This window comes from Falco naumanni, chromosome 9 (assembly GCF_017639655.2).
Source record: "Falco naumanni isolate bFalNau1 chromosome 9, bFalNau1.pat, whole genome shotgun sequence".
Lineage (NCBI taxonomy): Eukaryota > Metazoa > Chordata > Aves > Falconiformes > Falconidae > Falco > Falco naumanni.
The window spans coordinates 9,434,124-9,460,116 of record NC_054062.1 but is presented as its reverse complement, the minus strand read 5'-3'; the positions used below and the strand labels follow the sequence as shown (position 1 = coordinate 9,460,116).

At 38.2% G+C, this 25,993-nt stretch overlaps 1 protein-coding gene across 1 annotated transcript in view; it reads right to left on the bottom strand.

Annotated features, from left to right (window-relative positions):
* Positions 1 to 25,993, bottom strand: part of MED27 (mediator complex subunit 27) — a 94,142-nt gene that overhangs the window by 37,984 nt on the left and 30,165 nt on the right. Inside the window, exon 3 of the mRNA XM_040606808.1 lies at positions 19,458 to 19,588. Coding sequence (XP_040462742.1) covers positions 19,458 to 19,588 — 131 coding nt within the window. The remainder of the gene's footprint in view (positions 1 to 19,457; positions 19,589 to 25,993) is intronic.

Below are 25,993 nucleotides of genomic sequence, written 5' to 3'. Positions count from 1 at the left end.
ACCTACTGGGATGAAGACATTCAGCTTCTACGCAAAATAGCTTCATTCCTTCAGATCCAAGCTAAGTGCAGTGCTATTACCCTACAACCTGCACCAGGCTCTTGCGTATTTTGCAAGATTTCTCAAGCTTGTAACCATGCTAACATCTAAACAGTGTCCTGGTTTCAGCTGGGATAGAGTTATTTCTCTTCTTAGTAGCTGGTACAGTGCTGTTTTGGATTTGGTATGAGAACAATGTTGATACCACACTGATTGTTTTGGTTGTTGCTGGGTATATACTAAGTCAAGGACTTTTCAGCTTGTTAGGCCTTGGCAGTGAGAAGGCTGGAGGGGCACAAGAAACTGGAAGGGGACACAGCCAGGAGAGCTGACCCGAACTAGCTAAAGGGATATTCCACACCATAAGACATCATGGTCAGTATATAAACTGGGGGGGAGCTGGCCGAGGCCAGATCATTGCTACTAAGGGACTGGTTGAGCATCAGTCAGTGGGTGGCAAGCAATTGTACTGCACATCACTTAGTTTTTTTTCTCCTTTCCCTTTGGATTTTATTCTTCCCCTCTCCCTCCTTTTCATTATAATTGTTGATATTATTACTATTGTTTTGGGGGTTTCCTCCTATTTTGTTTTAATTATTTAATTGTTCTTATCTCAACCCTCAAGTTTTACATTCTTTCCCCATTCTCCTCCCCATTCCTCTAGGTGGAGGGGAGCGAGCAAGTGGCTGCCTGGAACTTAGTTTCGCACCGAGGTTAAACCACGACATGTGCTTAAATAACAGAAGTGTCTGAAGGAGAAAATTAGGGAAGAGAAAAAGCACAACCAAAAAACCCTCATCACAGACATGAAGGCGTTAAAAATACGGCCTCTGTCATTGCATTCAAGCTCTCAGTGTCGTATTATCATATTTCTAATTTTTTTCCTTTAAAATTATGTTACTCTTACAGAAAAAGATGTTGAAATACATAGGACTAGGAATCAAAGACTCAGATTTTACGCTTCACCAATAGACTTCAAGCAGTCACTCAAAAAGAGCATCCACTTCAAGATCTAGTGCTTTATTAAAATTATAAACTATGGCAAAAAGACAAGAACTAGCACTAGTTCTAAGGGTACTTGGAATACTTGATATCAGCCTTTAAGGACACTTAAGATCAATTTGTTCTTCTGTAATTAAGAGGGAGATAAAGGTGAAGGAAACAGAAAAGATGAGATACTGTAACAAATGATCGCTTGTACAGCCCAGTGCGATTTATTACAGAAACTTTTACCAAAAACCCATTTCAACTTTTGTGATCACCTACTTTAAATATTCTTGAGGGAATGTCATAATTAATCCTGATTTTCTTCTCTTCAGGATTATGCTCTGACCAAGTATTTCGATCTGCCTGTGATACTACAGAGATAAAAATCTATCTTAAAACTCAGAGGTTTATCAAAAAACTCCCTCAAGGTCATCTTGACAATCCAGTATGAAAACTGCATATAACAAGTACAATTAGGCATTTATAAACTCAAGACTCTCCCAGCATAAACACTTTGGAGAGAAGCCCTTCAAAATATTATTTTCTAAAAAATACACTTTCATCACTTCTGCCTCCAACATGACAAGCTGTTCCTTCGGTTGGGATTTTTTATAGGGCTCATGGAAATTAATTGCATGGCTTCCGCTGAAAGTCAGTGTGGGGGAGGAGGGCTAATTCCCTTAAGCAAATTTTCTGAAAAAAAAGAAAAAAAAAACAAACCAAAAAACCACAAAAAAACAACAAAAACCAAAACCCAAAACAATTTCTCTTAACAGAGTTGGTTAAAGGAAGGGGCTTATCGTGGCAGTTAGTCTTGGACTTGCCAAACACAGTCCAGACACCTCGGCAAAGTGACTGCAGAAACTTGCTGCACCTTTCTGGCCATCTTCCCACTCTTGTAATCAAGTTCCCTCTCATTTGTTATTTCCTTTCACACACAAGGATCAGGTGCAACCACAGCGGAGATTAGACAAGCTTTATGTTCACCGTGGGTTTTTAAACGCTGGAGTCTCCGCTTTGCCTGTGTTCCTCCCCCACATGGAACAGGCAGAACAGAGTTTAAAGTACTTCACAGGGCTGAAACCTGGGCTAAAGCCAAAGTACCACCACGGCAAGCCCATACAGTTCTGCCCATGAGTATATTCTTACACCTGCATCACTTCACCTGCAGAGCTTCCCTAAAAAACAAAACACGAAACAGCTTTTATGCCAAATATATGTAAAGCAGAGTAACTCCTTCAGCACTACTGTGTCTGGTGCCATCAGGGAGAAACATGAAGCCTATTAAAAAATAATACAATTCTGTTCATTTAAGTACACTAACAGAGAAAACTGCTCAAGTGAAAAACAAGGAATGAAGATCTCCTTAGGTAAATACAAAGATGATTATTAACACTGCCCAGCTTTGTTCCTAGATACATTTTGCTAATTCTGAGCATCCACTTCATAAATATTGAGTTCAAAACTTGTAAAAGGCAAATTCCTTTGAAGACTTTTAAGTTGGTTACCCAAAGTAAAGAAATTCCAAATCGTCACATAATTTCCAACAGTAAATAGGTACAAATTAAAACAGGAACAGTCTCTCTGCGTTCACAGTCCTTAATTAAAAAGAAAAAGGAACAAAAAAAGACAGACTGCCCACTGCAATGTGAATGAGTGACATGAAATGATCCACCGCTGGATGGGCGCATACATGGTCACAAGCAAGAACTCAGACTCTGCCAAAGAGCATCTCAGAAGTTCTGCTACAAAAGGGACAATAAAAGATTTCTTGCAGACTCTGAAGACAATACCAGACTGATCAACCTTTTCTAATCAGCAGCCTGTCTTGCCTGTCTGTCAATGACAGTGTCTCCCAGCAGGGAGTGGTTTATTATTCTAATAAGATGCTCCAATAAAAAGAGGGTCATCTATGAATCACTACCATGAGAAGATTTAATTAGATTTTTACACTGACTGAAGACATTCCCTGCACACAGACAAAATTTTAAATATGAACATAAATGATAGTGTATTTTAAGGCAAGGTTACTTTCGGGGTTTTTGTTTTAAATTCACTTTGTATTTTTTCTTTTCTTGAGATGGCTGTTTACATTCAGTTACACTGTCCAAGCTTAAAGGTTTCTTGTGAAAAAGAGTTCAATCACTTTTTTTGCTTAAAAACTCTCTAGGCAAGTCTTCTGAAGTATTGCACCCAGTGAGCTCTGTATTTTCCTAGGAAAAGGTCTGATGATAGCATAAACAAAGAAACATATCCAATTAAAAAACAAAAAACAACAAACTCTGCTTCATCACAGAGTAAGTTACAAAATAGTTTGATATCAAACACTTACAACATATACCAATGTATTATTGTAGTACGGCATTTTAATTAAATATGCTGTATAAAGAAGAGAATGAGACTTAGCTATATCAATACATACAGGTGCAAACTACCTGTATTAGCAGACAGAACTTTCACTACCTGTAACCTTATATCAAAGATTTTTCTAAAGGCAACCAGAGGAGAGCTGAAGTCAACCATGAGGGCTGGGGCTATTACAGCTATTTCGATCGTTAAGAAACCATTATCTCAAATTCATGCCACTACCAGGATGCGGGTTCACCTAGTTACAAGACAGCAAATTATACGATTAATTATCTAACATGTAGGCTACTGAGAGTCAACCGGTTGAAGCAGATCCTCTCCAGAAACAGATAAAGTATTACCAAATCGTGTCTATCACCTCGAAAGACTGTCCTGCAGTTATTTTTCTAAACATCAGTGAATCTGCAGATGTTCCAAGGGATCTCTCCATTCATGCTCACTTTGCATTCACTACTCACTGTATTGACATGCATTCCTGTATTTGAATTGTTTAATCTCCTTCACTTTTTGCCTAATTGCAATGATGCAAGTGTTCTGTAGACTCAAAACACTTGCATTGATCTAATGTCAGACACATTCTTAATAGCACTTCACAGGTATTTTTAAAAAGGAGACAAAAATATTAGCCATTGATTGTATTGTATAACTATTTGACAAAAGACACGAGACAAACACTGCACATCATCTCCGAAAAGGACGCATGAAGAGGGGAAAGCAGAAAAAGAAAGCCTGACTGAAAACAAATTAAATGCAGTTACATCCTCAGCTGCACTACCAAGAGGTGTGCTACTTTGACTTTCCGCAACCCATCCCATTATAGCAAAAACAGGCTTCTTTGTAAGCTGCACCTACTGAGAAGTCTGTAACAGCAAAAGACAGAAAATATGGGCAAAGGGTTCATTTTACTATTTTTGAGGGCTTAAAAAAAAAACCCAAACCCTAAAACATTAGCTTAAATCCGTGTGTGTACACACATCTCCCAGTATCACAGGGCAGTCAAGTAGCACTTCCCACCCTCAGGTGCCACATTAACTCAGTGCTAATTGACACAGAGGCTCTACACTCAAATCAGAGCTGATTTTTTCTCAATATATCCTGTCCTTCACATTCAGGAGATGGGAATGGACTCAACTATCTGGACAGACCTTATGTAAGACAGAAAACCCCTTTCTTGAAATTCTCTGAATGAACCAACCAGAACAAGTTAACAGATAAGGAAATATCTGGAACTAAGGGCCATCCAGCAACCAATTTCTCTGTGTAGCTTGTTTACACCCACATTTTAAGATGTGTGGTGAACAACTCCAGCAGAAGGTATTAGAGAGATTTGCAAAATGCAGATCTTTAAGATCCAGTATATACTAACACTTTAGCAAAGCAATTAATAACAAAGGCAAACTGGTTCATTTGCATAAGACCTGGCTGGCAGAGGATGATGCCCAAGACAATAAAAATTAAGTGGCTTAAATACATACAAGCATACATACAGATGATTCAATCACGATACTGCAGACAGATGCACAAGTACATAGCAGGAAAGAAAGAAGAATATTAGGCTTCAATATCAGAATTCTGTCCCCATTGATGACTTAATAAAAAACAGAGGGAAGGCAGCAATTGTGGAACAACAAAAAGAAATTAGTAGCAGCAGATAATATTTTAGCTGTACTAGCAAAAATTATAATTGATTTTCTGTCTGTTGTGTTAAAGTTGATATCTTTGCACTGAAAATACATTTTCATTTTAAAAGCATACTCACATGTAAAAATAGTTCTACCTGGCATTTTCTGTCAACAAGCTCATTTTACAAGTGGCATGCAAGAGCCACCATTGCTCTGTCACGTCAAGAAATTCATTTCACTTCCTTAGAAATACCTAAGATTAGATAGCATTAGATGTGCTTATCTGTTGTGCTGTAAAATCACATTGTTGAAGTAACCTTGTCTAAATAAAGAACAACTTTCAAAACAGAAAGGATCACAGAAGCATCAACATATGAACTGATTTAAGCCAAATTTCAGATTAAAAAAAAAATCATACAAATATTATTTTAAATCCCAAGCAGTCCTCCTTGTAGCACTTTTTAGTTAATTCATCTGCTTCTTGCTGGTTTTTTTGTTGTTGTTTTGTTTGGGTTTTTTAAACAGGCTACTATAACCTACATTACTACTGAACATATTTTTCCTAAAAATACCCGCCTTCTCCCAACATCAGCCACCCCCCACCCCTCCTTAGCACAGAGTCATATTCAGTATGTGGGTTTTCAGCAGATCTGTTTTTAAACAGGAACAGCATTAACCAGACCTTTAGAAGCAGGTGAACTGCCTTGATGATAGCTACAAGTGTAGTCCTCCATCCCTGGAGGTTTTCAGGATTCAGCTGGGCAATGTCATTGCTAACCTGGTCTAGCTGTGACAAGAGACCATCTCTGAATGGGACTGGATAACCTGCTGAGGTCCCGTCCAACTCAGTCTCCAACTAGAAATCAAAGAGGATTCAGAGCTGAGGGTCTGAAGTACCCACTGCCATAGCAGACTGTTCCATCAAAGTCTGCTTGACTACAAAATTACAAAAAGCTACAGTTGGCAGAGGACTAGCAGAGGCGGCACCTGAAGAATGAACACGCAGGAGAGCAGCTGGAGGGATTACAACTACAGAGGCTGTTCGGTGCGCTCAGTGGACAGACTGCACTTCAGTAACTGAAACACCAAATCAATAATTACCAAACAGGTATTATTTCTTAAATTTTCAAATTTATGGGTTACTTGCTAGCAATACCCCTCAACAACATACGGCTAATCAGCCTCACACCTTTTCTTAACTTAAAACTGAACCATTAAAAGCAAGCTAAAGCAATAAATGTTTACACTTCGGTGTTATTTATAATGAGGGTAAAGTACTGTTAGATATGACTATGAGTCTTCAAACTATGAGCCTGCCACACAGCTGATTAGCCCCAAATTTAGATCCAAGTTTGATTTGTCTTTCTATCCTTCACAAAAGGCTCTTTTATAAGACTTGTCCACAAGGTGCACAGAGATTTGTCACGAGCAAAAGCATCATCCTTGCTGAGCAACTGTCAAAATGCAAAAGCCAAAATGAAAGAAAGTTCTGCATGTAAAATAGGAAAGTAGAAATGTCTGGTTTTGGCTTGAGGGGAGCTCAGTTTATAGTGCTATTTTGGACACAGATATTAAATTCTGACTTAAGATACATCAAAACAATAGGGTATTTTTTGCCATTTCTAGAGCACATTTGATTTTAACACCAAACACTGAATGCAACAATCAGCAAAAGAGCTCAACAATTTATAGAGATTCAAGAAGTCTAGGGAGCTTGACACAGACTGACAGGCTCCAGCCAAGCTTGCCGTATAATTATTTCATGTGTCTGCACTTTGCCTTCCATCACTGAAATGAACACCTAAAGGCAAGAACACAAAGGATACAGAATAATACATCACCATTCATTTATCAGAATGAACGCTGACAGTGGATAGTTAGAGCTTCCTATTAGGTCTTGCAACTAGGAATTATGCGGTCATTCATTCTTCACAACGTGTCACTCCTGGACTTTGAAATTTGTAAAAAATTAACTGGTCTTGAACAACTGACAAGAAAAGACAAAAATCCAGACTCTTCCCCTGGATGAAAGCATCTGCCTTATAGTTAATGCCTTCTCTTATCCCAGCTTTGTACACATATTACTTGAGTCACACTCAGCGCTCCTGCATAGTTCCCAGATGATACAATACACATAGTTCATGTGGGGAAACTGAGGCAACTCAACAAAATCGTAATTTGCTCTGCCAGGACTTATTCTGGAATCTCTGTATCTTTAAGTGCTTTCAAACATACATTGTACAGAATGAACAGGCCGAATGCCATTCCACTATCGTATTTTGTGAGGGATGGAAACAAAGTATTATAGGAACATGATCATACACAGAATGTAATCTTTATTTCATTTCATTCAAGGTGCCCAGGTAAACTCAGCGAAAGTTAGCTAAGTGATTAACTATATCATGATCTCTGTGGCAAAATTCTTACTTTCTTTCCCAAAACAGAATTTGTAAGAACAATCCTGAGCAACACAGAAGAAAAATTCAATTTCAATGCAAAAACTGCTGCATGGAGATTCTTTTGGTTGCTAAAATTAGAGGACTCACTGCAGGATTCCCCTGGCCATGACTCTCGGACAATAAAGAGTCTGCATGCAGCCACAGGAAAAAGTCAAAACTAAGTCTGGCAATGTTAACAAGGTCCTCCCTGTCCACAGTGTTCTACTCCCTATGTTACCCATGCAAGACTAAGAATCAGGAAATAAACTAACAATGAAGCAAATGTATCTATGTGCATTTAGAAATGTGCATTACACTTAAAACACTTGTTTTCAAGATGACTTACATGTACTACTGAGTACTGAAATTACAAAAACGGTGTCACTAATAGGTAAAACCTATGCTCCAAAGAGGAAGTACCTTGCAAAATTAAATCATCAGGAATGAAAATAACAGTAGAGCAGCATCTATAAAGGGATGAAAACTAAGTTACTTTACCCAGTGAAACTTCTAATGGGGGTATTTTATTTCTTTTTTCCACTGGCAGTTGGGAAAAAAAGGACTAGCTAAATAATTGTACAAAATACTTTAAACTAAGATTGTATTTAGAAGAAAACTCTATGAAGTCATCAGGTAGAATTTGCTACCCAAGCTTTTTTCCTTTAACCTGTCCACAGGGTTCCTCATAAACACATGAATACCAAAGAATGCCCTGAAGTGAAATTAAAAAGTAATAACAATTATTTTTAACATCAAGTAAAGAAAGCAGAGCAAAGCAGCTGTCCCACTCTGTATCCTTTCCAGTGACAAAGGGCACGTAGCGGTCCTTCTCAAAGGCAAAGGCCCCTCAGTTGATGGGTGCTGAACACAGCCGCTCGCGGCAGCCCACTGCGGTCCTCAGAGAAGGGAACAGCCCTGTGGTCCCCAGGTAAATTCCCATTGGCACTTCATTACTCAGTAAAACTTTCTTTTTTTTGTACTTACAGGGGACTTAAATTTCCTTTCTTTTTGGATACAACTTCAACATTTCAAAGCTTTTTTTTATTGTGATATACCTAGGGCTTCCTTCTCCTTAACAGTACAGGTTTCCCATTTGGAAGTACTTTTATCCCCTCTCACAGTATAGCTGTTTAATTTTCCTCTCAAACAGCTAAAAGTTACTTGGAATCCTGTTGAAGTATGAAGTACAGAAATAAATTCTTCACAATATGTTCACATTGCATCACATTATACAATATGATTATGCAATAATGCCCTTCTTGCTAAGCCACTGAAATATAAAGACCTTCTCCCTCCACCTTATTACAACTCTGCTCTTTCTGCTTGTCATCTTTGACAAGGGAATATACAACCAATGCAGATGGGAACACTTGCTGTAATGCATTTCTGAATTTGGCAAGCGGCAGTTTTAATTTATTCTTTTCAGATTGATTGCCTGCTGCAGTAAAGCAGCCTCTAATCACCCTCCCCCAAATAGTAAAGCTAAAAAAAAATAGGGGGTTAAAGCAATTCTATGATAAAATCACAGCTTTAGCAAAAGCTTTGATATCATTATTAAGTTCACACAAATTTCCCCTCTTATCTAGCTTGCTCTTCACTGTCTAATTAGTCCAACCACTGGTAGTTTGTGTTCCTTTTTTTTTTTTGACACAGAAACAAGCAGTTAAACTAGTATTTGCAGTCTTTAATTACACATTAAAATCTTCATCTTTCACTTTCTTTTTTACCAAAAGTACAGGGATTCCCTACAGTGCAATATTAGTGTGCTGCCCTAAATGCTGCAAGGGTATCTTCTAATGGTTGGGACTGTGGAACAACTTTTAATTAATTGCCACCTTTTAATGGCATAGTTCTCACACAAACATTACCTTTAAGGCAAACATACATCAAAGAGTCAGAAATTTGCTCTTAAAACAGAGCTGCAATCCTCAGCAACACTAGCATTCACTAATGGCTACACACTGCTTTGGATCCATGCACATTACGGAAAACGAACATGCAGATCAAGGCCAGTACATCGCCCAGAGTTTCCAAAAAGTTAAAGCTTTTTCATTCCCCAACTATGGAGTGCTCAGTCACACAGGGCTGCACATCACACTTGCAGCAATCCTGTTTGTGGGATTAGCTGGAATTTTTGTGGAATATGACACCAAAACATCAACAGCAATCAGCCCCAGGCCTCTTTTGGCTAATGTCTTCAAGACAGACATGCTCACAGAGGTGTTCACTACAGGACATTTGAGCTAAGGCTATCAGTCCCTAACCGCTCACAGCACACTACTTACTAAGTGAAGCTCTACTTTCTGTAAAGAAATTATGAAGTCTTAATTACATGCACTCTCTTTCCATAGTGGTTTGTTAGAGTACTTGTTCAAAGTGAATAAATAAAAGAGATTTTCCTCTGTGTTAAGATACACTGTCAAGTTTTACAAACAACTAATGCACATTTCAATAATTTACTAGGGATAAAGCAGCATCCAAGGTCCTTGTCTCTTGGACTTGCATGGATAGAAATTATTATCCTGTTAATTAATATAATAAGGAACATTTAGTTTTAGTCAAAATCTTTTCTTTGGATAATCTGTGTTGATCAATGCCTGTTGGTTTTTTGTAATTACTTTGTAAAAAAATATGCAGCTGTATAGTACTTAATGAAATGAAATTCAGTATATAACTACAGCCAAAAAAAAAAAAGCATTTATTTAGCATAACAAAGAAGATTATTACAGAAACCCCTGCTGTCAGATATATCAACATATTAGGAGATTAAATCAAGATTATTTTTTTTTTAAAGAATCATATTTCTAAAGATGCATGGAACAGCAAAGGTGTTGACTCAGTGCTGAGTTACCAAGCGTCACCAGACTCAAGAATGGCAGCTGTTAAAAAAAAAAAACAAACAACCACCAAACCCCAAAAGAAAACTAAAGAACACTTTCACATAAAGTCAAGTCATACCCAAGTAGCGGCAGCTCTGAAATCTACCCAGGCGACTACTAGACCTTTGGCAACACTTTGTGAGCCTCCACAGAAGTCACCCCATGGCATGGACCGAGTGCTGCAGGGGGCACCAAGCACAAAGCAGGGAAGTGTCTCCTGACCCCACCACTCCTCATGTCACATGTACTGGGACCAAATCTGCTAAAACCACAACAGTTTTATCACAGAACTACTCCCTCTTACCAGTGTAAGGGTCTAGTTCAGATCCTGCTCAACTTCAAGTCATACAGCTCTATCTAGGGCTCCAACACTTCTACTGATGGGAGATAAACAGAAATGAAAATCCAAAATATATTAACACTCTAAAAGTGCTTCTCTTCTATTGGCCAACTGCTGGTTTAATACTGTTGGAGTGATCAAGTTTACACTGTAAAGACAACTGGATTTACAGGGTATTACAATATGCCAAACAAAAATTTAGAAGTCAGAGATGCTGGATGCACTTGTAGGACTGAGTGCTATAGTGCATTTTAATCATCTCCAAACTTTTAAAAGCATATAAATTTTTTTCCTCAGATTTCAGATTCTCATTACATCTGTGTTGGTCCATTATTCAAAACTGTCCCTAACTAAAGAAACTACATACCTCCTTAATAAAGCACAGAAAAGGACAATCAACTCTTGAGATCACTCAAGAGCCCCGCAGATGGAAAAGGGAAAGAAAGAAGGGGGAAAAAACAAACAAACAAACAATCCTCTGCCTGACATCTGTATGTATCTGTGGTATCTAAACAGGTTACAAAATTAACATGATAGATAGCCCAAATGAACCGGAGCAAAACCAAAACAGACACATAAAACAAATTGACAGCACCTTATTTTAAAATTTACCTCTTACACTGAAATCGGAAGTTCAACTGGATTACCCCCTTCTCGCTTTTTTTTGGAGCAGAGCTTGGTAAAGTATCTTTGGCAACAAATAGTAAGATGGCTAATCAATGGTAAATCCCTGGTTTTTGTTATTGGGTTTGAGTTTGTTGGAGTTGTCCAATAAAGCCCCTCATGAATCAAAACAGTACTTTGGATTTTTTTCTTTCCAGTTACATTATATTGAGTGCTAAATAGTAAATACCACATAACGAGAGACTGATTGCTATTACATTTAATAGCAGATTGCTTCCCTCTCCCCTCCCCCAGTATATAAACAAAACACACAAAAAGCAGCAGGATAAAGCAACAGCAAGCCCACCACTGCTCTGTGCCCGAGCACAGCTGGCCACTGAGCTCTACCAACCGCTTGTCACTTCTGTTGACATGGACCATTAGGATAAAAACAAAAAACCTCTCTAAAAACTTAGAATCACCTTTCATCCATTAACAGGGACTGGTTAACTCACTTGAGTTACATTTGAAAACCAGAAAGAACAACGTGACACCCACATGCACAGCTGTTCTCTTGATAAAATTCAGTTCAAGTTGAATGATGCGATATCACCTAGGACTTTTCCCTCATAATTTGTAGTATAATAGGGGTTCAGTCATGGCAGATGCTTCCCCAGCTTGGAGATCTGAGTGTCCTGGCTACTGAATCTTGAAAGCACCAGATCAGCTTCAAGGCATCTATTGAATGTTGCCATTAAGTTTAAGGGTAATTTAAATGGTAATTTCTAATACCACAGTGGCAACGTACTTTGCAGTAATCCAGACAACCAGATTTCTTAGCTTTCAGTGGTGGGGAAACTGTTGAGAAGAAAATGAAGAAGTTAGGATTATGTAATTATAACTTTTCCTCCCATGCCCTAGGATACAATATTTTTTTTTTTTTTTTTTTTAAGGAAACTAGAAGTAGTCAAAGGTCTCTCAAACTAAAATGAAAGGTGTACTCTTTCTCTATCAGGGTCCAGTCTCATTTCTGTAAAACTCATCTAAAAGCAACTGTTGTCATCTCTGCTTGGTAGGCAGAAGGGAAACCTGAAGAAAAAAAAACAAAACAAAGCAAAACATGGCTGTATCAAAGTAACTTGAAACTATCTTATTTTCAATAGCAGCTGAAATTCATTATGATCTGAACTCGGCACTTATCCTCCCGTAACAAAGTTGTCAATGCTGTGGTTTTCTGTTTGCTCATTATTCTCAGTAATAGTCTACATGGTTTGAAAAATGACTTGAGGACATTGCTATTCTCTAAAGCAGTTTTGTAGGCGGCAGTTTGAATACATTGCTATTATTCTCTGGTCTTCCTTTAAAGAAACTAAATACTATGTATACATACTCTGTATTGCCTTGAAAAATTCCAGAGGAATGCATACCATCCAACCGCATCATTAGATCAAACCGCTCCACCAGCACCATGTTAAGAATGGAATACTCACCCCTGAAACACACAGTGTGGCTTTTATAATTGCAATAGATTTTCCTCTAGGGATTAGACAAATACTTACAAAACCACCTGTTTAATGAGCACAATCCTTTTTACCAGAGGTTATGAAGAACTAGTACCCCACCTAGCTAGATTAGCTTTGGTAGTTAAAATACCAATATTTGAGTCCAGAAGCCAACATTTTGGACCTTCAGTGAAAAATTATGGAGCTTATTAAAAAACAAGACATAGAAGTATTTAAGAAAGACTGACCACATACAACGCCACCAAACACATGGGCAAGGAAAAAATAATAAAAGATCAAAGAACCAATTGGCTAAGATTCTTTAAGGGAAAGTAATAGTTATTTAACAAGCTGATGTAATACAATATAGAAAGTTTTAAAAAGACTTTCTGTTTAGTTGAACCAGGTGAAATATTAGAGACTAGTATCAAAAGATCCTGCAAGGTGTGCACATAAACTCTGAACACACTAAAATCAGTACACTGGTTAGGGATAAAAGCAATCTCACTGTATGGCAACACACCGCACCTTACACTAAAACAGCTCCACAAAACATCTGCAGAACAGGTGCTCATCAATCTACCAAAAATAAAAAGAAAACAGCACAATGATGTGATTCAAACTGGGCACAAGATACCAAATATTAATGTTCGGTCTACATGGTATACAGCTGTAAAGTAATTAAACCTAGTCTTGTAAATATTATTGTCTTACAATACAAAGAACTATTTAAAAAAAAAATTTTCTTCATATAAAAAGGGATTAATTTGTGGAGCAAAGGGGTCACATATTTCAGCAACATGTTCTTTTACAGTTCCTGTTGCACTGTCTTGCTGAAGTCAGGCTAAAGGAATACCATGAGAAACTTAAACATGAACAGAGATATTAAATGAGCTCCTAGTATTGAAAGTTATTGGAAACTGATCTCTTCCTTATTAATACAATTCCCCATCATGTACAAAAAGATATTTCCATGTTCCAGAATGCAAACAGAGTTTTAATCTTTAATTATATTCTCAACCTCAACTCTTCTGCAGGTAAGTATAGATGTAGGCCTGAGGATTATTGCTTTATTACATTACCATCTCTGCGGTATTTAATGAATATTGATACTTAATGCAGCTTTGCCAGTAGGAGGAAAGAAGAATTTCAGAACCGCACAAAGAACTTCTCAGGACTTTTCTCAAAATGGAACACAGCACACTTCACTCTTCCACTCTCGAATACTTCTCAGAAGAGGCCCAAATGTTAAGAGTACAGCTCATAGTACTGAATGGGATTATTGCAATAACAACACTTGCATGTTAAATAACCACATCCGCCACAGCCTATATACCAGGTGTCACACTGAACCAGCACGTTGAATTCTTGGTTTCAAAGTATGAAGCCCCAGCTGGGATTTCAGACCTCTGTAACACAGCGAGGACAGACTAGATAAGCATAATTTAAACATACAGTCTTAAAAAATACAAAACCCATGAACATTTATTGGCTTAAGCATGCTTTGCCATTATCTTTAGAATAATCTGCCTCTTTCTTTCATAATGAAAATCCCTGAACATTGGAAGCAATTAGATGCTGCTTTATAAAAGAAAATGCTGAGAAAAAAAACCTTTCCTCCAAAAACTCTTGGCAAAGGGCTCATCAGGATTTTTCTTAATGATGATAAATTACACAAGTTAAGTTCCAAATTATTCTGGCACATCTGATGACTGGTGTACAGGTTTTAAAATACATATATATACACACACACACCTTTCAGGTAACTGTTAAGGAGAGCAACTTTTTTTTGAATACTACACCACTATTTTACATTAAATTCCTTCCTCAGAAGTCAATTTGTGTGTCCTGAAGAAAGCTCTTGAAAAAATACAGTAGAATCTTTACAGTACTACTTGTATGACAAAACCATTAAAACTGACAGGGCAGCAATGCTATGAAAGAACAACACCTTGATTGTGCTGGTACTGAATCAACCCACAACACACACAGAATTTGGGAGATCTGTAAACTATTTTTCAAAGCCAGATGAACAGAAACCTGCTGAGCCAATAAATTAACTTTCTAAGGACCACTCACTAAAGAGCGTCTTTTACTAATGTAGCACCAAAGATGGAGCAAGTATGGACTTCCTTTTGAATATATCCATCTTCTCGAGAAGAAGAATCCACATGGATTCTGAGGTGTAGGGAGCAGAAGAGACCTCTTCCATCTCATCCAGAACAAGTGACAGAAACGGCCTGGCCCTCCTGAGTCTCTGCCCAGCACTCTGCCCTCAAGTCCTTATTATCTCCTAAAAGAAAAGTTATCCTCACAGCTTTTTGTTGCTTATTTAGCTAGAACAATATCATGGGCAGCACTGGTTTGGGTCTGGCTTTCGTTTTGTTTGTAGTTTTTTTTCTTTTTTTAAATAAAGGACAAGTTATTTTGCTGGTGTGCTCCTAGCAAGACTACAAATTCACCGAGATTTTTACTCAATCTATTACAATGTTTTCATTGTCAGGTTAGGGCATACATCAGACCCCAAGAGATTTACAAGAAAAGTTGAAGAGCTCTAAAACAAAAAATTGTACTATTTTACTCAAGCCTCTCTGTCCGTTGAGCCTGAAGTTGTCAAACAAGAACCAGACTTCCACTTGTTTATTGCTTATAGTGTACTTATTTCCCCAAAACCACAAATGTCACAACAAATGACCCTAAAAGGCACCATAAAGGGCAAGAGTCTCAGTACCTTTTGTGGTGAGCAAGTTCTTGTTCTGGCAATTTCCTTCCAGGCAGACAAGATTAATCTGGGAGCACTGAGAAAGCTCCACACAACAGAGCTATCAAAGTCACAAGGTTTTCAGCCGAGACCCCTAAAAATTCCCATTAAAACTAACTGATCCTCTTGTGTGTGCCAATGAATACAACTGTAAGAACACAGTCAACATCCTGTGCTTCCTCTTTCTTTCTTCTTCCTCATCTCACAGTGACTCACTGCTGTCATTTTCCAGCGAGACAGTGACATACCAGAGTCTGCTGGGCTCTCAGCAAGGTGGTCCATGGCAGGGAATACCTCTGTATGCTCACCGTTATCAGCCCCCAGACTGTTTGGGCTGCAGTGTTCTGCTCCTGCAGGGTCACGACAACAACTTCATACCTGGGAATTCACTTTTGAGATGTGGTGCCAAGCAAAATAACACAAGATTAATTAACTGCATCGATTACTACATTTCAAGAGGAAAGAAAAAACTAAGAGCCATCATTCTTTATCATATTTACTTAGTTTAAACCAGAAGAAGCCATCCTGGTTTGGAGAAGGGTTGCATGTATATACTTTCCTAGTCACTTGGAAGAAGCTGACAGCTTTCAGCACTTCAGCAAACACTGCTCTGAGATCCTTTAACAGAAGGAAGGATCCAGCAGCCAGATGAGAAGCATGTGAGGGAACGCATCTATTAGCAAGTACAGGGAGATGTCTTGTTAATAGAAGGCAGGAGGGACAAAGCAGGGAGGGAAAGAAGCCAGCAGTTAGTCGTTTTCTCATACAGATACATTTGGCTAGAAGTGAGATGCATATCAATCTAGGACTCCTTACTGCACTTTCCGAGCCAGTGAAAACCAATACTGAAAAGCAAAACTGAACACTAAAAGGCCTCTCTTCAAAACTGTTCAGCACCCTTAGAAGCCCTCGGATAACGAAAACAGTGAGAAAATGAAAGTTTTCCTGGTAGTGGTTGCACAGGACAGAGCTCTTCCATTTTTAAAAAAGACTTTTTGATTCAAAATTGCTGCTGCTGTTTCAGACATCTACTAGTGGAAAAACTAGAGCTTCTTGCCTCCAAACCAAAGCCCACCAAAAAACGGTCTAAGGCTGACAAGGGACAAATGAGTGGGTCCACCAGGAATCAGCTCTGCCATTAGCAAAACCCCTTCTCTGAGTGTAAAGTAGGAAGAGATGATTGATTCTCCAAGACAGGCTGAAAAGGTTTGGGGGTCGCATTTGTTTTGTTTAAAAAAAGCTCAAATAAACCCCCCAAAACCACCAGCCATTTAGGAGAGGCAAGGAGAAGAAAAAGCAGAGCAGGGAGAGAGATTAAGGGCTCAAGTGAACAATGAGTTGACAGAGCACAAGAATCGAGTTTTGTATCACCATCATTACGAGAAGGGACACCATCTGGGTACATTCAGTCTGTGGAATAAAACTCAAGCCTCACCATAGCAGTAAAGAGCAAAGATATGGATTAGCTAGGTAACTGCTCAGCTTGCATCATCGCCATGAGGAACGTGATGTACAACAGCTAAGGTTACCTATGCAGTTTCTTCAAGGAACAGGAACATAAATAAATAAATAGGGCAGTAACATGCTGTCTAGTGCTACATTTAACTCAAATGAAGACACGTTTAATATCAAACTATCCATATGCAAAATGTGCATAAAAATAAAACTATTTTTATCAGGTTCTTTGTCCAAATCGTCACCTATGTTACCTCCTGAGCTGAAACAGTGTTATCCACATTCCTTTGCTGGTTGAGGATTACTGCAGTGTAGCTATTTGCTCCAATCTGCTATCCTAAAATGACATATTGGCATATAGGTGGTTTTAACTACTTAGGTTTAAGAAAAGCTCTATATAATATAGTTGCTCTGAACAACATTTAATATATACTTGACTCATAGCACATTGTTACTCAGCCCAAAAACTTGTCATTGGACTTAATTTTAATAGCATACATCAAAGCAAAAAAAGCAAAGAAACAGTTACCCCTCTCTTGACTAATCAATAAAGCTAAAAATATAATAATAATCTCTGAATTGCCATAGGAAAATTAGTATGCAGCACACCCTTTCAAGGAGATATGTAGTTTTGCACCTGGATGTTTTCTTTTGCATTTTATAGAGAATGAAGAGAAAGGAGAGGGGGGAAAAATGACAGCATGATTCATCATTATTTGCATGAAACTACACATAATCAAGATCTTAAAATCCATTTGTAACACTTTTTAAAAAAAAATACTTTTCACAAGCCTATTTTCATAAGTCTTTTCATAATCTACTTCTGCCCTGTGTTGGAGGCATGATATTAAGCTCAACAGGTATTTGATTTGCCTTAATATAACTTATTCTCTTCTTAAGACACACAAAGATAGCAAATAAGGACGAATATGGAAAGGCCAAAGAGAAGCCTGAGAGGAGGAAACCAGTGATAGATAAAGGGGCAGCTCAGCATAAACATATTTTCCCCGTGAATAATGCTGGAAATGGTAATAAGATACTGAAACATAATTCAACTACTAGCTAAACTTTCGTTACCACGCTAAAATTTCATTCTATCTGCAAATTCTAGGTAAATGCACCATTGCAGGAAAAATCACTTACAGATAAAAAGATATACCTCATATTAAGATTTATACAGCTGCCACCATTTAAGTACAGACTTTTCTATGCAAAAATAGAAGCTAGCTCTTTCTCTCTTGCTATACGTATTTCTAGTAACTGGAAAAGTCATGATTTTAAAACATCAAAATATTTTAAGATCTCTGAATAAAAATGGTGGTAACTGGTATCACAGTACTCTCGTTTATAGACTTCTTGGAGAAGTCCATTTTAAGCTCCAGATAAACCTGATACCCCAACAAAGGAAGAAAACTATTTAGCCAGTTTGTCAAAACATACCCCTGTTATTTCACAGATATGAGAGAAGCAACATCTGTTTTTCAAACATGTGGTTCTGCAAGAGCTGCCCTGTTAACCATTCTTCTTCGTCCAACATCACTGGGAGAAAAACCAATCAACAGGGCTTTTCCCTAAACTTTAAAGGGCCACTAATCCAAGCATCCATAAAGTGTTCAATTCTCGTATTTCATATTAAGAAAAACTAGATCCCTTCATCAGCTTAGGCCTGTGGACTCTGGTGACAACAGGCGCTTTTATTATTACAACTATGAAGTTTTTAGTAGCATAGTGTTTAGACATCAGTGACTCTTGTTCTGTGAAAAAAAAAAAAAAGCACGCAGTTTCCACAAACTACAAGGATGCTCAGTACAATGAATAATTGCTTAGCACTTCATTTTCTACATAATAATCATTTTCTTATATGTAACTAAATATTTTAAGCATTTTATTAATTTATAAGCTTAGTTGTGGACATCTGTGGTTTTGGCATCCGTACACAGACTGCCTAAAGTGTTGATACTCTGTGTCCTCAAACAGTTTCTAAGTGTCCTCATAATTGCTTGTCACCTGTAAAAGAGGTTTAGATCCAATGCAAAATTAACATATGGTGAACAGATGGACTCAGAACAGACGTTTGTCGAGAAAGTACTCACACCAAAGACTTCTTGGCTTCAGCCTTTTAGGACCTTCAGAAAAGTCCTGCTTGAAGCTCCAAGTCATACTAATCAGGGGAACATCATTCCTCAATGACAGTCTCGTGTTGCAAAAACTTTTATGACCTCCTACTAAGAATCCTTGCAATTTTTCTGTTGTCACAGTGCCTCCATAAAAGCAAAAAATGAAATATTGTTTCCATAGGGTACCCCACCCATTCAACAAGAATAATTCATCTCATATGAAACAAAAAAGGAAACACAAAGGTGCTACTATGATGATTTTTTAAATAAATAAATACAATAAAAGCTTTTAAAAAACCAATCCACCCCACCACCACACAAACTCTTTAAAATATTTCATTACTTACTGAGGAGGTAAGACAAGAGTTGTTGGCTGGGCTTTTGGTCTGCGTTTTGCAGATACTCCCATCTGGTTGGCTGAACGTTTCAAAGACTGCTGATTCAAAAGGCCAGATGCTAGCCCGGCATGGTACTGCAACTGGATAATAAAAAACAATATATATTAAAATACACACCACTGCAGTACTCTAATCCGTCAGGCCTCTACTATCTGTTATCAACCGATTCAAATTACAGCCAGTCAGTAACTTAATGTATGGTATTTCATATACATATATTACTTGGATGGAAGATGATTTGAACAAAAGCATATAAAAAGTCTGCTGTGAAATAGATATTACAAGGAAATTACGCTATAGGGCAAGAAAGATGATGAATCAAAGACTTCCTCTAAAGTCCTAACTCTCCTGAAACTTGGGCTAGCTTTTGAATGTTAAGACTGTTTCTTCTCTCAAGGGATCAAACATCCTTGCTTTTTGGAAGAAGATAAGATGAAGAAAGATGCAATTCTTTCACTATATAAACCAGCTTTTTAGAAACAAGACTTTTTTTTTCTTAAACATAAAACCCCAAAATATTTGCAAAGAAGTTTCTACCACTGCAAAGAAAATTCTAGCCTTTAAAATACCTGCTAACACATCTCCATAGCATTGCAGAAAGATTCACATTCAGTAGCTTTCTCCTCTAACCTTTTATCTTACTTGCCAATGAAAGACAAATTTATGAAGGACACAACATGAATCTGCAAGATTCTGAGTGCATTCCCACTGCTCACAGATGTAAGAACAGCTACAGTGCTGCGTCTGTCCTGAAACCAGCTTTGAGTGCAACAAGTTACAAGCTCAGCTCTAAACACTTTCAATTTATGCTCTTAGTTCCCCATTTTTAAAGAGAAGGGAGTGGAGAAGAAATATTCAGTGTTGGACAGATGCAACTGCCTTCATCATTTACTCCCCACATCAATGTGTTCATTAAATTGTCTAAAGATTTGTTCTGAAAAAAGGTGAAGTATTTAACATGCTAACAACTCTAACCCCATGGTCTGCATTTAAAAAAAATTACAGTTAGGAAGACAGGACATACAAACGCTCAGAAAATAAAGCGGTCTTAGGCAAAGATACTCTGCAGGGTACTGACTGAAAAGGAGGTAAACAAAGCTTGGTGAAGTGATCTACTAGAAAATGGCTATTAAAATGAGTGACGCTATCCTGTGAGCCAATTTGACTCAAACGTCAATGCTCAGAGCTTTTTAACAGGCTCCTGATTTACTTGGCTGCTTTGCCACGTGACCTTGGCTGTGGCACAACATGAAGACACATCGCATTCCTAATGGGAAGAGAGCCATGCGGTGCCAAGAAGGGGGGGGCTGTGCTGCCCCAACAGCTCCACTTAGACCAATGAATTTTGCTCAAATTTGTTTTGCTCCGACAGATTTCTGAAATGAAAAAAAATCAATGAGAGCAATGGACAGTACATGTTTGAAAGGCAATGTTTCAAAGTGTCAGGGGCTTAGTTTTCAATCTTCACTACCAGAATTCGCAGTGAGTGCAATATGCAGGGAATTAAAGGGAAAGACAGCTCTGGCAGAAGAACCTTCTGACTCTAGGAACACGCTTTTCCCTTTTCTTCTTGCATCTTATTACCAGCAGCCCTCCTTCTGCCATTTTGTGCTGTTGACACCATTCACTTACGTTTACTGTGCAGAACAACACTGACAGGTATTTCAAGTAAATAGCATCATTTGGACACTTGCTCAGAGATGGAGGTAATCACGGGTGCTAATCATAGATGAATTTTAAATGCAACCTTTTAAAAACATTTCATAACCTCCTGGCTAGTCTGACATTTAGTGGTCAGGCATAAAAAAAAAGGAATTAAAAATAAATATATTCTAAAAAACAATTCTGTCCTTCAAGGCTGACTCCCAGTGATCAAGCTATTTTTATTAATTATAAGTATTTCTTCATAATCTACCTTTGCTCCTAGGAATGCAGGTCCAACTGTCAAAATCTATAAGGGCCATTAAATATTTACCAAACCATCCTTACAATGGAAGAAAAGGTCAAAGTTAATAAAACCGACAGACAGCTTCTATCCAACTTGATTTATACATTATTAAAGTATCACATACTGTATTGCACAGAATGCATTCTTTTCTGGGGGCAGAGGGGCGTTAACTGAAGAGACTGGGAAATTGTTTCTTAATCATCTATTCTGAGAAACAGAAACAATACTGAAAATAGTGCCAAAGCAGTATCACTAGCATCAAAACTATAGCCAGGAGACTGAACGGTCTTGGTGGATAATAAACATGCCGTTCAGTTCCACCTCCCTCCTGCAAAATAAACATCTTTTTCTGCCAGCATCAGCCATGACGGCAAATCTCAGCTAAAAACATACCAAACCACCCAAAATTTTTTGCTTACTAACAAGAGAACGCTATTTCCAAACACATTCTCTTCACCTTAGGGAACACACACAAGACACACTATCAAAGGACATTATGGGTGCTAAAAGGCTCATGCAAGGAAGCAGAGATAAGCTCATGGGACACAAACCCTTCAAGGGCTAATAAACACACAGAAACCACATTTCACTCAAGAAGTCCCTGAGCCAGCGACCTGGGGAGAGCACTGTATACAGGCACGTACTTACAGCTACTGGTGGAGAGGAGATACAGGGTGACGTATGAGCCTTTGGTTTCACCCCATAGAACCATCATGCATTTCAGTTAGTGTCTACAGGGGGGTGGTCCATGCAGGCCTAAGAGACCCTGCAACCCAACGCAGCCAAAGGTTGAGCACCTGTGGATGGTCACGTCTGCCCTCTGAAAGTGTATTCCCAACAACCTTCCATGCTTGTAACAACTGTGCTCATTTAAACCAGCAGAAGAGTAAACACAATAGCTTTATCCTTAAAATATGCTGAATACCCACAGAACTTGAGTATTGCTGCAGCACTGGGTAGTATTGCAAACCATTTCGTTAATCAGCCACTAAGGAACTCCCCATCATTCAGAGGCTTTATTACAGGAAGCATCCGTGTCTTTCAGCTTTGGGGAATTCCAGCTGGTTTACGTGAAGCTAAGCTCCTTACTTCCTAATGAAATATTCCTCCACAAAATTTCAACAAGATTGATCTTTTTTTCCCCCAATACATGCAGATGAAGCATAAAAGCTATTGCGGAAAACTAAGAAACAAAAAAACAACAACAACATCAATTTATAACACTTAGCAGCTATGATATACACCAGTGTCAACTTGTACAGTTTTATGATGAGTCTCATGATAGCTGATATTTCTCTTAAAACTGTGGTTCCAAGTAGATGTGCAAATTTCACATTTTAAAATCAAAAGAGACTCTAGTTCTCAAGGATGTAGGAAAAGTACTGAAAATAACACTTCAATACATACAAAAGCTTTACCTGAAGGTAAATAAAACCAGAAGTTGCATTATTTTAAAGTTTCATTATTTTTCTATGTTAATGGCAACATGGCTTATGTTTTCTAGAAGAAAAGGTTATGTTTTACAGGTGCCATATAATTCATATTTCCATAGCGTTCCTGAGTATATATAATAACGTTCATATATTAATGGCTCACAATTTTCCTCACAAAGTGAAATACATCATAACACAGATAGCACTTCAGAGTCGTTTTTCTCACAATTTTAACTAAGGAGTGTGATTTCTTCATTCACATAAGATTTCTTTGGCTTTCACATGAAATATTTAAACAGAGAAAGTGTATTAAGAGAAATACAGACTGGATTTAGCTCTGAAAGCATTACTTTTTTTTTTTTAAGTTAATCATACAGTATCTTTTCTTTATTCTACCCCAGTTACTCTCTTAGCAGAAACAAGGCAAGGCACCCTCTAAAATAATCAAAATAAACAAAAAAGAACCCCTCCATCCCCCTGCAAGATCACACTATCTTCTGCAGATAAACTTTAAGGTTTGGAGCAGACAGAGAACTTCTGCTACTGCCAAAGGGCTTAAACCCAAACAATGCAGTAAAGCCCCTTCGTTCAACAGCAATGTACTGCCCATATCGTGACAGGTTATAGACCTATAGGATTACTCTCCAGGGTATGTTATGAAACTACAAACATGTACACAGTGCTAATTTAAAACTTTTAAAATTAAAGCTTCATCATTAGAATCATGCTGGGTCTAAAGGTCTTTAGTTTACATAGTTCATGGGTTGGAGATTTTGCATGTCCTGACTGCTGACTAAACAAGTCATTACAGTGCACTTACTGCCAAGGCCATTTAAAGTTTCAAAAACTGGTTGGGTAGGAAGAAGGTAAGAGTCGGAGCGGGGCGGGGGGGGGGGAGAATGGGACGACATAATCAACCAACCCAAAAAAAACCCTACAAAAAAATCACTTGGAGCATTTACAATTGATACGTCAACTCACAGTTGGACTTTAAATTTACATATTATCCGTTATTTAAAGCTTTTTAAGGACCAATAGGTTTTGTTTAAGAAGTGAAATCAGAAGACTGACTTTTCTTTGTAATCACATTACCTTGTTGCGATATTTTTTCCATTCTCGTGTAAATACTTACTGACCATATAAATGAACAGAAAAGCATTTCCTCAGATACAAGCAATTTTTAAAATATATATTTCATATTTCCATTCCTCCAAGAAATGGAAGAATGGATGAGAGATTTGGGGTTGTTCAGCCTGGAGAAGAAAAGGCTCCAGGGAGACCTTATAGGAGCCTTTCAATACTAAAAGGGAGCTTGTAAGTAAGAAAGATGGGGACAGACTTTTTAGTAGGGCCTGTAACAATAGGACAAGGGTTAATGGCTTTAAACTGAAAGAGGGTAGATTTAGATTAGAAATTAGGAAGAAATTCTCTAGTGAGGGTGGTGATGCACTGGCACAGGCTGCCCAGAGCAGCTGTGGATGCCCCATCCCTGGAAGTGCTCCAGGCCAGGCTGGACGGGGCTTGGGGCAACCTGGTCTAGTGGAAGGTGACCCTGCCCATGGCAGGAGGTTGGGTTTAGATGATCTTTAAGGTCCCTTCCAACCCAACCCATTCTATGACTCTAAGAAATGGAGTTTACAGAAGTGGCTGACAGATACTTACCCATCATGGAATTTTCCAAGTTCACTGTAATACTGGTGAATGCATGCACATCTGCCTCCTTTTAAGATGCACAGTACTCTGCTCCTCATCATTAAGCTATTTCTCCCTTGAAGCTAACAAGGGATTTGTCTATTAAGATAAAACTCTAGTCATTCTTTTGAAAAGAGCAATGAGCAAGCAAACTGGACACTCCCCCAGTTTCATCTCTGCAGACTAAAGTAGGCAAGAGAGAAATTATACTATCTTAATTGATATTTTTAAGCTTCTCTTATAATGAGGCTGGTTTGGAAATTCTCTTTTTCTCCAAACAATGTTTGATCATTTCACGGTAGCTGAATTCTTGACTTGGCCAAAAGAACATCAACCAAAAAAAGCAGTCTCCAATTCCTTTACTTGTTGGTTTTCCTCTTGTGGGACTGGGTTGCAGGCTTTGCAGTTAATGGGAAAGCTAGACATTGTGCCTTCGCTCTACTTTACAATTTAATTAGGACACTTTGTTCTATTTTTTTTTTTTAAAGCATTTATGTCCCCCTAACACTTTCCAGTTTACAAGAATAGTTAAGCAACAAGTACTTATCCACAATGGGAAGAAAGTCTACCCCCTATTCTTTCTAAATCCCTGTACAAAAGTTGTCACATCTTCTCCTAAACACCCTGATCCCACTAAACTGTGAAACCAAAGAGCTCACACTTCTGTTACAGCCTCTCACATGGCATGGCTCTTATTTGCATTGCACTCAGATGCAGAGCACCACTGCCTCACCCTAGTCAAGAACCCAGGAGATCTGGAGCATTCTGAGGACATCTACCTGCACATGCCCCTGCACAGGCAATCCTGCATTTCCCTCGGGTCTCTCCTCCTCCTTCCCAAGGCTAGGGAGTTGAAAAACAAGTTTAGACATATATATATTAAAAATATATATAAAAATAAGATACAAGAGTAGAAAATGCAGATACATATCCCTGTTTTCTTTAGCATCTTGTCTTTGCTGCATTTTTTTTTATTGCATTGTCTTTGAAATCCTATTTTTGCTGAGAGAGCTGTTTTAATTAGTGTCAGATTTCAACCTTAAAGTGTGTTCTTCCCATACTCTTCCTTTGAAAACATTGAAGTTCTGCTGATGAATGACTGCATCAATGTTCCCTCACTCCAATACTGCTTGCAAGTTCTTGGCTTTTTACCATGCAGAGATAGCAAATCTGGCGGCACTTTCTTCAAGGAATTGGTCAAAACTTCAGCATCTGCATCCTTGCTGCCAATAACATTATCTGCACTGTTCAAAGTCTCTGTAAAAGCCACTCCTCCTCTTCCTCCTCGTTGGTGTTTTTGGGTTTTGGGGCTTTTGGGGGTTGTGTGGTTTGTTGGTTGTTTTTTGTTGGTTTTTTGTTTTTAAGTATTCTGGAATCAATTGAAGTTGTATCAGTGACATATTCTTGCTTTT